The 16617-nt window shown below is 45.1% G+C and overlaps 1 protein-coding gene across 11 annotated transcripts in view; it reads left to right on the top strand.

Moving 5' to 3' along the window:
* FRYL (FRY like transcription coactivator) overlaps window positions 1-16617 on the top strand; it is a 394001-nt gene that overhangs the window by 125039 nt on the left and 252345 nt on the right. For 10 of the 11 annotated variants that reach the window (XM_075930452.2, XM_075930453.2, XM_075930454.2 and 7 more), the window contains one exon: window positions 1171-1370. In XM_075930452.2, coding sequence (XP_075786567.2) covers window positions 1251-1370 — 120 coding nt within the window. In that variant the 5' untranslated portion in view covers window positions 1171-1250. Of the gene's footprint in view, window positions 1-1170; window positions 1371-9789; window positions 15865-16617 lie in introns of those variants that run through there. The other variant, XM_075930449.2, reaches the window with a different exon arrangement.

Here is a 16617-nt window from a genome sequence, read left to right as displayed (position 1 = left end):
AGATAAGTTCATGGAAAATAGGTAGATCAGTGACTTTTGCGAAGATGATGGCGATGTAACCCTGTGTTCAGGGTGTCCTTCTCTAGGAGTGGACAACAGGGTGTTTCACCTGCTCTTTCCCTCTGAAGCACCTGGAAACTGGCCACTGTTGGAAGACAGGATTCTGAGCTTGATGGACCATTGTTCTGACCCAGTATGGCTGTTCTTAATCAAATGCACAAATACAAAATGAGGGTATGCAGTTTATAGAATAATAGGAGACAAATAGTTCTGGTCATCAATGAAACTGCTGCTGTTTCTTTCTTGGCAAATACTAAAGAAATATTGGGTCAGTTTTTCCCTGGTGAAATTCTGACTTCAAGGGAGCCTTCAGAGATACATTTAGCTGTTTTTGTGCAAAACAAGCAATGTAGGTATCTGCTCTATTTGGCATGTCAATGCTAAATAATAAAATTTTGCATTGGGATGACCCCATTTGCAATACTGCATTTATTTTTACATACTTGATCTTAATGCAAGCAAACATACATTTACAAGAGTCTGGGGAGGGAAATAAGAAGTTTGGCAATTCATACATATGATTAAAGGTGAACATGATATTCTCTGTGGAGAATGGAAAACTGACTATTTACAGATATATAAAAGAATTTATAATTGGCAGGATTCAATTCTAAACAGTGTAAATAAAAGAAATTGGCTTAGGAGGCAACAGGGGAAAAACAGATTTTTATTAGGAAAAACAATTTTCCAAGTGGTACAAGCTGTCAAATAATACTAGTGAATTACTTTCACCAGCGATATTCAAAGGATCAGGGATGATGTGAGAAAATTCAGATCAGGAAATGCTTCCCACAGTGCAGGGAGATAAATATAATGAACCATTATTGGTCATCTGGGCTATCCAGTTCAGTAACCCCCACCCATTCTGAGTGCCTCTTTTAAGTGATGTTTGCATTTCACTGATAAAAATGAGAGGAGATATTTTCCTTCCTTGAGTCAAATTAACATTATACCAATTGTAAAATCTTAATGGAGGCTAGAGGTAGTATTTTTCTATTTCTGGTTTCCTGAAGTGCTGTGAGTGGCACAGTATGCTGTGTGTGGTACGGTGTGCACATTGCTAGTCTATTGCTTTATTATTAATTTTGGTTTTATTTCTTTTCTCTATAGCCTCAGCACCCACCAGCAGTGTAAATAAACGTAGAGTTTCTCCTAACATCAGTTCCACCTTGGAAAAGAGAAGCGTCATTATGTCTAACATTATAATTGATCCGGATGTCAAACCTGGTGAATATGTCATCAAGAGCCTCTTTGCTGAGTTTGCTGTTCAAGCTGAAAAGAAAATTGAAGTCGTAATGGCTGAACCCTTGGTGAGTCATTTGTGATAGTAGTCATTAAATTGCTGATGTTTCTCTGAAATGTAATACCTAACTTGAAATTTATTATAAAAAAGTATAGAACAGGAGCTGATAACGTAATTGAGGAATTTTCATAGTTGGTGTCATTCAGAATGCAAGTGTGAAAAGCCCCATATCAACAGGGCTGTTAACTTGATTTTTTAAAACTACATTTCATTAAAATTGTTGCTAAGGATCCATAATATATACAGACACAAAATCCCTTAGTATTTATACGTCCTGTAAAAGTGCAGGATGGAACAAAAACAAATCTTACACTGTAAATAATGTTTTTATGAGATGGGATGCTACTGAGAGTATCCAATTCAGGATGAACTGCTGAGAAAAAAGGCAGTCAAAGCCGAAGACTGATTGTTCTCCACTTACAAGGCACACCCAACTAGTTGAAAAGAGAATTTCTGCTTTACTATTCTGCCTAATAGGAAGTTAGAAAAGCACTTTCCTCAAATGCTCCGGTTCCTTTATATCACCACCAGAAGCACAGATGAGTGGTTATTAAAACCAGTATACTCAGTTCTTCTGATCCAAAAGAACTAGCCACACACCCCGGTTAATATATAACATAGATCTTATCCAGAAACCATACTTCTGCCAATCTAAAATATAAAGGTTTCTTTATAAAAAGAAAGAAAGGTGAGAATTAAAATTGGACAAAGGAATCAAATACATAAAACATTTGCAAAGGTCTTGGTTTCGGCTTGAAGCAGTGATGGCATAGACTACTGGCTTAACTCAAGTGTCTGGTTACTTCTGAATCATTGGAAAGACCTTATTCCCTTTGTTAGAATGCTCCCATTAGTGTAAGTCCATTGTCCAAAGGCTGGAGTAGGAAACAGGAAAAATGGAGGAGTTCCTTGGGCTTTTTATATCTTCTGACATGTGGAGGGAATCCCATTTTTCTTACTTGTGGAAAAGTAGAGTAACAAGATGGTATTCAGTCATGTGAGCCATCACATCGGTAAATCACCTATTTATGTATGACTTATTTATTTACGAGTGGAAGCCATTGTCCGCATGCTACTTTGAACTTGCCCAGGAAGTGTCATCAGTTGTGGATTGGCCTCTTCCAAGGCCCATTGTTGGTCAAATACTCTTTGATGGGCTATTCAAGTTTAATAGTCCCTTCACAATATGCTGGCCAAATGCTTCACTGGTGCTACTCAGAATCAAACAAATTGAAATATACGTGCATAGCCAAAGGTCACAATTTCCACTATTATAATGATACATGCATAGAAATAGATAATCACAATTAACAAATCATGACCTTCCCATGGACACCTCCCTTGGTAGACTTTCTACAAGATTTGTTGCAACTGTATGACAATAGTTGGAACAATGATTTTGTCATTTTAATCATATGATGTCACATACATTAACACTGCATGTTAAAGAGCTGGCTTTTGAGAGAGGCTGAGCTTGGCTAGCTAATGCCGTTGGCTTAACCAGATGTATTATGTCTCTTCCTTTCTTTCTCTGTGATAACTGAAAGACTTTCATGCAATGTTCCAGTTGACTAGTAAATGTTGTTCTCTTTTTTGAAAATGCATCTTGGTGTTACTACAAATACTTCCTGATGTGCATCGATCCCTGAGGAGTGTAAAAGTCTCAGTCTAGAAGACCGTCTTAGTTGGACTGGTTGGGCAGAGCTGACAGTGAAACAGAAATGCTAGAGTTCACGGGCTCAGTCTGTGAGACAGTTGGACTACACGTCCTACACTGAAGGTAGAGTGGGACACTTAGAAGGGTTTGGGACACTGGAGTTCCTCCAAAGGTCTTTTTAAAAGCTGGAGTATAGCATAGGTCCCATGAAAACATCCTCTGACAAGCATCCCAACTGCCAGTCCTTCCTGTGGAGATGCAGGATCAAACTGCACTTTTTAGAGCATCCACGAAGACAGCTTCCACATCAGGAGTAGAGACACCCAAGACTTCAAATGGTTTGGGGAAAAAAATCCTACTAGCTCTTGCTGAAGTGGTTCTTGCACTTTTATATTCATCTGAAATGTGGGGTCACTTGTCATCTCTGGTCAGAGGAGACCAGAGCCACTAAGGGCATCAAGATAAAGAACCCTAGGAGATGTACTGTTTTGGCCAGAAATCCACATAGTCTTCTTAGCCCCTCATTTTTCTCAGTCAGAATCTGTGTTACTGGTATTCCTCAGCTTGAAGGATGCATACTTTCACATGCCGATCTTTAGAGATCACAGATGTTTTCTTCAATTTAGGGTGGGACATGAGCACTACAAGTTTACAGTCTTCCCCTTTGGCCTGGCTTCAGCACTATGGGTATTTACAAAGTGTATGGTGGTGGTAGCAGACTGTTGGTGCAGGGGTGTCCCAATTTATCAGTATCATGATAACTGGCTGGTCAAGAGCAGCTTTACAGTCTCAGGTTGAAAGAGACGTAGTGGTTCTAGACACCTGCAGGTGCTTAGGGCTCCTAGTGAACAACAAAAAATCCATGTTAGTACCAGTTTAAAGGATTAATTGTGGTGGTGCTTGACTTGACCCATGTGAGAGTGTTCATTTTCCTAGACAGATTTCTAGCCTTGGCAAGCATCATAACAGAGGTGTCTAATTTTCCCCTGACAGTAGCCAGGGTCTGTCTGTCTATTGGACCATACGGCTATGTGTACATATATAACCTGTCAAACCAAGTGCTGCATCAGTTGCTGGTGTTGGCTTATTCCCAGTCCTGGGAACACTTGGACAAAGTTGTCACAGTCCCGCCACAAAACCTTACTGCCTTGCAGTGGTGGACCACTCCAGAAAAAATTCTGGAGGGAGTCCCATTTGACACCCCTGCTCCTTCCCTCAAGCTGATGTTGGATGCCTCAGATCTAAGCTGGGATATTTACTTTGGTGATCTCTGGAGGAGGCAAGATTCCACATAAATATCAAGGAGCTGGGAGTGATTTGTCTAGCCTTCAGGGTCTTCCTGTTGTGCATGTTGGGTAAGGTTGTACAAGGCCTCATTGGACAACATGGCCTTGATGTTCTACATTAACAGGCAGGAAGGGGTTTGTTTGTCAGCTCTGTGCTGAGAAGTGCTCCTTCTCTGGGATTTCTGAATTAGTCAAGGCCTCCAGATGGAGGCTAGCCAGCTCCCAGGAATTAACAATGCCCTAGCAGGTTGCTTCAACAGAGACTTCTCACCAAAAGCGCTCGCTCTATCCAGAAGTGGCCTGTGCAGTCTTGCAGAGGGAGTTTCCCTAATAGACCTGTTTGCCACCATCCAAAGCAGAAAGTGTTAGCAATTTTGCCCCCTGTGGGGATTGGGCAGGGGCTTTCTAGCTATGAGAGGGACATCAGCCATGTGAAAGCACAGCGAGATACATGTTATCTGTTTTGAAAGTCTGTGGGTTGAAATGGCTTGATGCTTTTGGAGCAGCCAGTTATAGCTACAGATAGACATGAGGAATTAGTATGATTTGGTCCTGTTGATGTACTATCACAGAGCTCTGGAAAAGTCCAAATGTAGAGCTTTTTCTCCAGTTGCACAGACTGTGGCTTTGGGAAGAACACAAGTAAGATACTTAATCCAAACAAAATTCCAAAAGTACCTGGGGCGGGAGGGAGGGGAGTGGAGAAAGAGATTTTGCATGATATCTCAGTGTCTCCTTATAGCTAAGAAATGCATTACATGGAGGTTCTCTTATGTGCATCTGTGGCTCACAAACTTTTTTGGCCAAAGCGATAGCAACCAGGAACATGGTTTTGAGGAAGATGGTGGATGGAGCACTCTAAGCAGGACTCAAAATGATGTTCTAGAAATCTGTGAAAGAGGATGCTGAGGTCTATGCTGGAGCAGGTTCTCTAACCAGTGGGTAGGCATGCATAAGTCCATTGAGAATTTGGGTACCACTGGATAAGAGAAGATAAAAAATTATTTATTAGTGGATAATATGCAAACCTTGCCACCAGATGGACCTTAAGTGAACTGAGAATCCAGACTGTTTTAATTGCAGTAGAAAATAATTCAGAATCTTTGATATTGGGACTAATAATTTTGCACCACACCTATGCTATGTTGAGATGTTCATATCGAGAACCTGCTCCATTTACAAGAATAAGCTTTCCTCACATAGTGCCCTGCTCTGTGCCAGGATTTCCTAAACACGAGAGGAACAGTCCATTACCATTGCACTCAACCAGACATTGTCCAGGCTGCAGAACTTTGCATCTTGATGGAATAGTGGACTCTGATATTATAAGGACAGATATAGCCAATCCAGGGATCTTACTCGTGGTTGTGCAGACATCCAAACAATCTTTCAGCAAGAATGGTCTCAGCCATAGTTAGCTATGAGTTTCACCTAACCTCATGTAATTTTGGAAATCACCTTGGGGACAAGTCGTGAGAAGAAAGGTCATGAGGACAAGGTCGTGAGAAGAAAAAAATCTCACAATCCTCTCTGACCAGGCCCCCAAATGAAAGAGAGGGAAACATATCCCTCAGAGGTGTGGCCCCCAACTGAGAAGCAGGGGGAAAAAACTCACTCTCCTCAAGCTCCAGCCCCCAGGAATGGGGGAGGCACTGAAGTTGGGGTTTACATCTAGAGCTGGATTAACTCTTCTGCGGGTCTGGTGCAATTAGATTTTTTTGGGGCCCCAAAGCTCTTGGATGGGGCCAAAATAAAGGGTTCAGTGTGTGGGAGAGAGCTGCCAAGGAGTGGGTTGCGGGTAGAGGTGCAGGGTCTGGGCAGGAGGGAGGGTGCAGAAACAGACTGGGGGTGAGGTTGTCAGCACTGGGCAGAAAGGAGGTTTCAGAAGCAGGCTGGGGGTTAAGGTGTGGGGTTTAGGCAGGAGTGGGCAGGGCATTAGGGCACAGGTACTTCAGAAGAACACAGGTACTCCCCGCGGCTCTTCCTCTGCTACCTCATTCCCTTCACTCTCATTGGCCACCGTTTCTGGCTAATGGGAATGACAGGAGGGTGTGCCTGCAGACAGTGCTTCACTACAGCATGCAGAGCCACTTGCTCCCACCTATTAGACAAAGCCCACAGGCCCAATTCAGTGCTTTGATTGGGTACTTGTGGCTCATACTGCTGGGGGTGGGGGTGGAGGGCGAAGGGAGGCGAGCCCCAAGCCTGGCATGCTGGATCATGGCGAGTTGTGGGCCAGATCCATACTTTGGGTGGGTTCCCCACCCTTGTTTATGTTCTTGTACAGGAGGAGGCACAGTGTACCTGAATTGCCACATTGGACACTGCTATTGAAGATATTCTGACCTTGCATGCATGAAGTGCATGCACATTAATAGTGAGATCCACACTGATAACTTAATCTTGCAGAGTCACAATTACTGTTGGGTAAGCAATAGAAGACTCAACATATGGAATTAACGTTATATAGTATGTTAGATACTGGTTTATTCATTGTATATAATCTTTTATTGAAGTTAGTGAAAGAGTATAACATCTCATTGACGTCAGTGGAGGAATATTACAATATCCTTATTGTGAGTGATATGTTGCAGGTTTTTATGGGAGTCAGTAAACTGAAAGTAACCATTAAAAATCTTTAATTTTCTCCTTTTACTGAAATTTACTCTCAGGCATCTGCTATTGTTATGACATTAGGAACAGAATAGAGTCGAACATAGTCTTGTACTCTGGAGTTGTTTCTTGTCCTCTGTTCCTATATCTTGTAAACATTTTAAATAAGACCGTATACATTCAACAGTTCAGTCATCTTCCAGATCAAGAGTATCCTTTACAACAGCAAGTTGACCATCCCATTCTTGCAAATGTGGGTACTTCACTTTCACATTTTTGTGTAGGTTGTGCGCCCCACGTTATAGACATGTAGGATAGACAGTCTCTGCCCCTTAGAGCTCTCAAATGAAATAATTCAGAGAGAGTATATTGGGCATACAAATATTTTGAAGTACTATAGGAATCTTATAAATTGTCGCTTTTCAAAGGCTTTATAAACGAAATATGCGAAGAAGCTTAGGCCACATCTACACTAGCAAGCTTATAGTGGCACAGCTATACCAAATGAGCTGTGCTGCTGTAAGATTGAGTACGTAGCTGCTCTATGCTAACTGGAAAGAGTTCTCCAGTTGACATAATTCATCCACTTCCAATGAGCAGTGATAGCTATAACAGTGGGAAAGCATCTCCTGCTGACGTAGCGTTGTCCACACTGATACTGCTGTCATTGTAACTTCTTCGAGCAGTGTCCCATGGGTTCTCCACTGTAGGTGTCGGGCTTGTCCCAGCGCTGCAGATCGGGACCTTTTCGAGCTGTAGTCTGCCGGACCGCGCATGCGCGAAGTGCAGCTCGTGGCTTTTCGCACTGTTTGAGTGCACGCAGTCCGGCTCCTGCCAGTTCCTCCTGACCATTCTCTGCGGCAGACGGACTGATCGCTCTCTCTTTAACTCCTGTTACAAAGAAAGAGAGAGAGAGCTTATTGTTAGTCTTAGTATATAGTTACAGTTATAGTTATAGTTGTTAACTACAAATGACTAACAGTTCCAGTTTAAAAAAATTTTTTTTCCTTCAGTAGTTATTAGTTTCTGTAAATAGTTTCAATGCTTGGCTTTAAGAAATGCTGTGACTTCTGCGAGGCAATGCCTGCCTCCGATGGCCATTCCCTGTGTGTCAGGTGTCTCGGGGAAGGCCACATACCCCAAAAATGTCCCCATTGCTCAAAGCTCACAGCCAGAGCAAGAAGCGATAGGGATACGTTCTTGAAAATCTTGTTATTTGTCAAAGCCCTGCAGCCCCAAACCCAACAACCAAAGGGGCACGCAGAGCAAACCAAGAAAATGAAGAAGAGACCATCTCCATCGTGATCCCTTCCACCTTCACGGGTGAGCATTGATGATAAGCCAGGGACCTCAGGGGCATCTGCCACACGCGGCGCTGGAGAGCCAAAAGTAAGCCAAAGTAAGTTGGCTCCAAGCCTCTCCATATCGGGCTCCACGGTCTCAGCTGTTCGCTCGGTCTCCAAACTACCTCCCAGGGATCTCCACAGCTCTGAAACCTTCTCTCAGTGCTGTATACTCCCTGGCACCAAGCCGCTCCCCGGCCCCAACTCGCTCCCCAATGCGGGCTCCGGCACCAAGCCACTCCTTGGCACAGAAGCGCTCATCGGCACCAACTCATATTCTGGCACAATCGCCAGTTCAGAATCGCTCTCCGCCCTGGCACATGTGGCACTGAGACTCCCCTCACCTTCAAGACGCTCTCCAGTGTCTCGATGCTTGCTGGCACCGTGAAAATCGGCACCAAGACCACCGGCGCAGAAACGCTCTGTGACACCTGAGCGCCCTTTGTCTTCCATAAGCTCACCGGCACCGAGTCAATCGCCGACACCTAGGAGTCTTTCACCTCCTTCACGCTCGCCAGTACCGAGACACTGATCACCGGCGAGGTGTTCACCGGCACCGAGACCTAGGATCATAGAATACTAGGACTGGAAGGGACCTCGAGAGGTCATTGAATCCAGTCACCTGCCCTCATGGCAGGACCAGATACTGTCCAGACCGTCCCTGATAGACATTTATCTAACCTACTCTTAAATATCTCCAGAGATGGGGATTCCACAACCTCCCTGGGCAATTCATTCCAGTGTTTGACTACCCTGACAGTTTGGCTACGTCTACATTGGCATGATCTTGTGCAAAAACTCTTCCAGAAGAAAGCATCTAGACTGGCATGTGCTTTTGAACAACAGCATCATTGCCAGTGTAGATGCTCTCTTGCACAAGAAATTCATGTGGCCTGTTTACACTGGCCTCTTGCACAAGAACAGTTGCACAAGAGGGCTTCTTCCTGAGCGGGAGCATCATAGTTCTTGCACAAAAAGTACTGATTTCATACATTCGAACGTCAGTGTACTTTTGTAGACAGGCAGCAAGTTTTTGTGCAAAAGCAGGTACTTTTGCGCAAGATCGTGCCAATGTAGACACAGCCTTAGGAACTTTTTCCTAATGTCCAACCTAAACCTCCCTTGCTGCAGGTTAAGCCCATTGCTTCTTGTTCTATCCTCAGAGGCCAAAATGAACAAGTTTTCTCCCTCCTCCTTATGACACCCTTTTAGATCCCTGAAAACTGCTATCATGTCCCCCCTTAATCTTCTCTTTTCTAAACTAAATAAACCCAATTCTTTCAGCCTTCCTTCATAGGTCATGTTCTCTGACCTTTAATCATTCTTGTTGCTCTTCTCTGGACCTTCTGCAGTTTCTCCACATCTTCCTTAAAATGAGGTGCCCAGAACTGGACACAGTAGTCCAACTGAGGCCTAACCAGTACAGAGTAGAGCGGAAGAATGACTTCACATGTCTTGCTCACAACACACCTGTTAATGCATCCCAGAATCATGTTTGCTTTTTTTTTTTTTTTTTTTTTTTTTTTTTTTTTTTTGCAACAGCATCACACTGCTGACTCATATTCAGCTTGTGGTCCGCTATAACCCCTAGATCTCTTTCTGCAGTACTCCTTCCTAGACAGTCGCCTCCCATTCTGTATGTGTGAAACTGATTGTTCCTTCCTAAGTGGAGCACTTTGCATTTGTCTTTATTGAACTTAATCCTGTTTACCTCAGACCATTTCTCCAATTTGTCCATATCATTTTGAATTCTGATCCTGTCCTCCAGAGCAGTCGCAACCCCTCCCAGCTTGGTGGTATCTGCAAACTTAATAAGTGTACTTTCTATGCCAATATCTAAATTGTTGATGAAGATATTGAATAGAGCCGGTCCCAAAACAGACCCCTGAGGAACCCTACTTGCTATACCTTTCCAGCAGGATTGTGAACCATTAATAACTACTCTCTGAGTACAGTTATCCAGCCAGTTATGCACTTTATAGTAGCCCCATCTAAGTTGTATTTGCCTAGTTTATTGATGAGAATATAATGCGAGACCGTATCAAACGCCTTACTAAAGTCTAAGTATACCACATCCACCGCTTCTCCCTTATCCACAAGACTCGTTATCCTATCAAAGAAAGCTATTGGATTGGTTTGACTTGATTTATTCTTTACAAATCTATGCTGGCTGTTCCCTATCATCTTGCCACCTTAATTAGTGTTTACAGATGATTTCCTTAATTACTTGCTGCATTATCTTCCCTGGCACAGAAGTTAAACTGACTGATCTGTAGTTTCCTGGGTTGTTGTTATTTCCCTTTTTATAAATGGGTACTATATTTGCTCTTTTCCAGTCTTCTGGAATCCCTCCTGTTTCCCATGATTTTCCAAAGACGATAGCTAGAGGCTAAGATACCTCCTTTATCAGCTCCTTGATTATTCTAGGATGCATTTCATCAGGCCCTGGTGACTTGTAGGCATCAAACTTTTCTAGGTGATTTTTAACTTGTTCTTTTTTGATTTTATCTTCTAAACCTACCCCCTTCCCACTAGCATTCCCTATGTTAGGCATTCCTTCAGACTTCTTGGTGAAGACAGAAATAAAGACATCATGAAGCATCTCTGTCATTTCCAAGCTTCCTGTTACTGATTCTCCATCCTCACTGACTAGTGCACCTACCCTCTCCTTGGTCTTCCTCTTGCTTCTAATGTATTGATAAAAAGTCTTCTTTCCCTTTATTCCCTTTACTCTCCGCCGAGATGTTTGCTGGTACCGAGTCGCCCTTCTGCACCGGGTCAGTCGTCGGTGCAGAGGCGCCCCTCTCCATCAAGGCGCTTGCCGGCACCGAGGTGTCCCTTGCCTTTGAGATGCTGTCTGGAACTGAGGCGATCCTCTCCCTCCAAACGCCCGCCGGGTCCATCACGATCGCTGGCACCGAGATGCTCTCTATTGATAATTGCCCCTTCGGCATGCTCCTCGGTGCCAGAGAGCACTTTTGCACCGTCTTCCTCAGTGGAAGTTAATTCCCCGTACAGCAATCTCCACTCCAACTTCCTCTCCACCGGAGCTGCTGTTGCCATTACCTATCCAACACAGAACCAAAATACTACCATCTCTGTCTCCAAGCCCAGAATTCTTGCCTGAAGTATGGTCACCATCTCCAGCGTATTCTAGGTACTCTCTTACCCGCCACGCTTCTCCACAATCAGGACATCACTACCGTCACAATCGTCGGTCATCCAGCTATACCACCTATTATAGAGAGAGATCACAGTCTCCTAGATCACCCACACTTTCAACCCACTCCGACTATTATAGACGGTACCGGTATTCAAGGAGACACCTCACCCTCGGATGATCTCCACCAGTTTCAAGAGCTTTTTAAAAGAGTGACAGAGAGCCAAAAGGTGCAAATGGGAGATGTGCAACAAAAATAGTATCACCTCCTCCATAACATCAAGCAGTCTCACCAGCCCAAAATCTCACTGCCATTAGATGAAGCTATTCTAGAGATAGCTGATGATATTTGGCAGTTGCTCGCATCCACCCCAGCCACGAATAAAAAGGCGGATAAAAAGTATTTCGTCCCCGCCAAAGGGGTGGAGTTTCTTTTTACTCATCCACAGCCCAATTCGTTGGTTGTGGATGCAGTACAGCAGAAAGCGAAGATGCCCCAACATAAGCCTACTGCTGCGGACAAGGATAGTAAACACCTTGATTTATTTGGCTGCAAAGTATATTTCTCCTCAACACTCACTCTACATATGGCCAACTACTCAGCACTGTTGGCGAATCACAGTTTTGACAGTTATGCCAAACTTGTACCACTGCTGGAACATTTACCAGAGACCAAATGGGACATCTCAAAGGCAGTGATACAAGAAGGATACGCAGCCTCCAGAACGGCTTTACATATTGCCCTGGATTATGCCAGGGCATCCTGGCTGCAGCAGTCGTCTGCCCCAAGGATCTTTTATCAAAAGTCAAGGATCTATCTTTCGACAAGCAGAATCTCTTTTCCGACAAGACGAACCAACTCCTCCACTCAGGAAAAGATTCCAGGACTACTTTAAAAACGTTGGGAATGTACATGCCACCGTACCACCGGAAAAGATATGCTCCTTATCAAAAGCAAAGACCCCTTCTCCGGCAGCCTCCTCCATACAGACCACATGAACAACAAAGGGGTAGACAACGCCAACAACGAAGACGCCCACCACCTAAAGCGTCTACCCAACAGGGTAACAAACAGCAGGTTTGATGCTCCCGTCGAGTGACTGAGATGCATTCCCACTATCACCGTCTGAGTGTTACAAAGGCGGTCTTCCACCACCGCTTGAGACCATATCTCCATTGATGGGCCTACATCACCAACAACAAATGGGTTCTTCAAACAATTCGTCTCTGTTATACCATTCCATGCACGTCGTTGCCTCCCCCTTTCCCCCCTGCCCTGTCCCTTTTCAGGGACCCATCTCACTAGTCCTTGCTCAGGCAAGAGGTCACTCGTCTACTCGCTATCGGTGCAATAGAGTCTGTTCCGAATGAATTCAAGGGCAGAGGGTTTTATTCCTGATATTTCGTAATGGAAAAGAATTCGGGGGGATGGAGGCCAATATTAGATCTCTGCGGTCTTCAACCATTACCTACAAAAACGATGATTCTAAATGGTTACCCTGTCTACAATCATCTCAGCACTTCAGAACGGGGACTGGTTCACGTCCCTCGATCTCCAAGACGCATATTTTCACATTGATATTCATCCAGCACACAGGAGATTGTTTCGCTTTCAAATTGGCACAGACCATTTCCAGTACAAGGTCCTGCCGTTCGGTCTCTTGTCGGCTCCACGGGTTTTCTCCAAGACCTTTGCTGTAGCGACTGCGTATCTTCGTCGTCTAGGCGTGATGAGTTTTCCGTACCTTGACTGCTGCCTAATCAGAGCTCAATCATTGGAGGAAGCACGCCATGCCACAGACACCACACGCTTAGTCTTCGTAGCGCTGGGTCTCATTCTCAATTTTCCGAAGTCCTTGGAACCGCAGCAATCAATACAATTAATCGGAGATCATCTCGAATCTACACGCGAGCGAGCTCTCTTGCCGACAGCAAGGTTCCAGGCAATACAGGATTTGATCCAGATTTTGCTAATCAGCCCAATGGTTTCCATACTACGATGTCTACAACGTATGGGACACGTGGCTTCCACGACGTATGTCGTCAAACACACAAGGCTATGTTTTCGCTGCCTTCAACATTGGATGGCAAAGGTATGCCCCCCCAAATGTCCACGACGTATACACACGGCAGTAACGATTCCCACTCACGTCAAAGTGTCACTAGCTTGGTGGCCTGTTCCAGGCAATCTAAGGTCGGGCATGCCCTTTCATCGCCTTCAGCCGTTAGTACAGCTTACAACCAATGTGTCACTCATTGGATGGGGCGCTCACCTCGGGCATGAGCAAATACAAGGCCTGTGGGCTCTTGATGAATCGTTGATGCAGATCAACTTTCTGGAACTCAGGGCAGTGTACAACGCCTGTCAACTCTTCTTCCCCATCATTCGAGGACAAGTCACACGAATCCTCACTGACAATATGATGACCGTTTATTATATAAACAAACAGAGTGGAGCCAGATCCCACTCTATGAAATCTATGCAACAGTCACAATGTTTTTCTAATCGCAGAATATCTCTTGGGCCAGCACAACCTCACGGCCGATGCCCTGAACAGACATTTTTCTCTCAACCGTGAGTGGGAGCTACATCCCAAAGTAATTTCTGCGATATTTCAATGTTGGGAATTTCCGTCAGTAGACCTATTTGCTACTCATCACAATGCGAAGTGTCTTCAATACTGCTCAAGAGCGGGAATTGGGAGAGATTCCAAAGGTGACGTTTCCTCTACAATTGGGGTCGTCACCTACTATACCTGTTCTCTCCCCCCCCCGCCCCCTCCCCACACACACACACTTCTAATAGCCAGGGTCGCGGAGAAAATAATCCAAGATGAAGCCATAGTGATCCTAATAGCCCCCTCTTGGCCACAGTAGACATGGTATCCTTCCCTCCATCACATGTCGATACGTCCTCCATATCCTTTACCGACACGATACGATCTGCTTTCACAGAATCACCGCTCCCTGCTCCATCCACAGGTAGATCATCTTGCACTGACAGCGTGGTACCTAGTTGGTTCCATCGGTCAGAAATAGCATGTTCACAATATGTCAAATGCATATTACTAAACAGTAGAAAGCCATCTACGCGAACAACTTACCTGTCAAAGTGGTCTCGCTTCTCATTGTGGTGCTTCCAAATGAGCCTGGATCCAACTTCTGTACCCATACAACGCACCCTAGACTACCTGGAGCATCTAAAAAATTCTGGCCTTATTTGCGCTTCCATTAAGGTACATGTCGCTGCGATAACCGCTTTTTACCACCCTGTCAAGGGATACTCAATATTCTCCCATCCATTAATGGAAAGGTTCCTGAAAGGTAAGTCCAACTTGTATCCACACCATACCCACCCTGCAGACCCTTGGGATCTTGAAATGGTCCTGAATGCTTTGATGGGTAAACCCTTCGAACCCTTAGCGACATGCGACCTTCATAACCTATCCATGAAGGCCATTTCTTGCTGGCAATTACTTCCGTGAGGAGAGTCAGCGAACAAGCTGCTCTATCAGCTTCACCTCCATATACGATATTCACCCACCAAGGGGTGATATTGTGTCCGCAACCACGTTTCCTCCCCCAAGTGAATTAATGAGCCTATAGTTTTGCCTATCTTTTACCCCAAACATCCTTCGCCCGAGCATGAGCGCCTACACACTTTGGACGTGAGACAAGCGCTGGCCTTCTATATCGAAAGAACTAGACCCTTCCAAAAGGCGGACTCACTACTAGTATCAATAACGAAATGCTTTAAGGGCCGTCCATTATCCGCACAACGCATCTGCTCCATTATCGTGCAGTGTATAAGAAGTTGCTATAACCTGCGAGAAAAACCACTGCTGTCGACATTGAGAGTCCACTCGACTCAGGCTGTTGCAACATCCACTGCTTTCCTTAAGGGAGTACCATTGAGAGATATTTGTAGGGATGCCACGTGGTCGTCCAACTTAACCTTCGCTAGACATTACGCCATCCCCAATCTCCTAATACCAGATTCAGTGGTGGCGTCAGTGTTGTTATCCACAGTTACGGCACATTAGCTCCGAACCCTCCTCTATACGTGAGCTACTGCTGTATGTTCACCTACAGTGGAGCACCCACGGAATACTGCTCGAAGAAGAAGTAGTTGTTACTCACCTTGTGCAATAACGATGGTTCTTCGCGATGCATGTCCCGTGGGTGCTCCACAACCTGCCCTCCTCCCCTCTTCGGAGTTTCTCTATTTTATGTCTTTCAGATCAAGAGGCAGGAGGAACTGGTGGGAGCCGGACCGCGCATATTCAAATGGCATGAAAAGCCACGAGCCGCACTTCGTGCATACACGGTCCAGCAGACTATGGATGGAAAAGATCTCCGATCTGCAGCACCAGGACAAGACCGACACTTCCAGTAGAGCACCCACAGGACACGCATCTCGAAGAACATTGTTACTGCACAAGGTGAGTAACTTCTTGTTGCACAGAGGCGTTTCTTTTTCACATCACTGAGTGGCATGTTATACTGACACAAGTGCTAATATGGTCTCCAAATTAGTAATGTTAGGTGAAGCTTCCTTCCCACCTGTTCTCTGAGGCCCTGCCCCTGCTCCACTGCTTCTCCAACACCTCACTTTGTTCACGCCATCCCCCTTCTTCCCCATCCTCACTCACTTTCACCAGGCTGGGGTAAGGATTTGGTGTGCAGGTTCTGGTCTTGGCCCAAGGGGTTCAGAGTGTGGGAGGGCCTCTGGGCTTAGCCCAAGGTGGGGGATTGCGGTACAGGAGCAGCTTCAGGGTGCAAGCTGTGGGAAGGTTTTTAGATGCAGGGGGAGGTTCAGGGCTTGGATGGGTTCAGGATACAGGCTCTGGCTGGGCACTGTTTAACTGAGATGGCTTCCAGGTGGTGGAACAGTGGTGTTAAGGTAGGGTTTTTCTTCAAGGCTGTCCCTGTGGGTGCTCCACCTTAGGTGTTTTGGTGCCTAAACACGCCCGGCCAGAAGAATTCTATTGCAGTGTTTGTGGATAGACTGTTCATGCATACACAGCAGCGGCTGGTGCACAGATGCTCCTTATTTGCTGCTTGTTTATATATTTCCCGCCGAGACGGGCGTTCACTTATCTCTGCTACCTGGTGGGAACGCGGAGTACTTCAGGGCATTCTTCACACAGCCCTGATTGCTGCAGTGAATACAGCGAGACAGCTATTTCGCTGGG

The sequence above is a fragment of the Pelodiscus sinensis genome, chromosome 4, assembly GCF_052426305.1.
Source record: "Pelodiscus sinensis isolate ZL-2025 chromosome 4, ASM5242630v1, whole genome shotgun sequence".
Lineage (NCBI taxonomy): Eukaryota > Metazoa > Chordata > Testudines > Trionychidae > Pelodiscus > Pelodiscus sinensis.
Note: the sequence above shows the minus strand (reverse complement) of the source record. Positions and strands in the feature narration are given on the sequence as shown.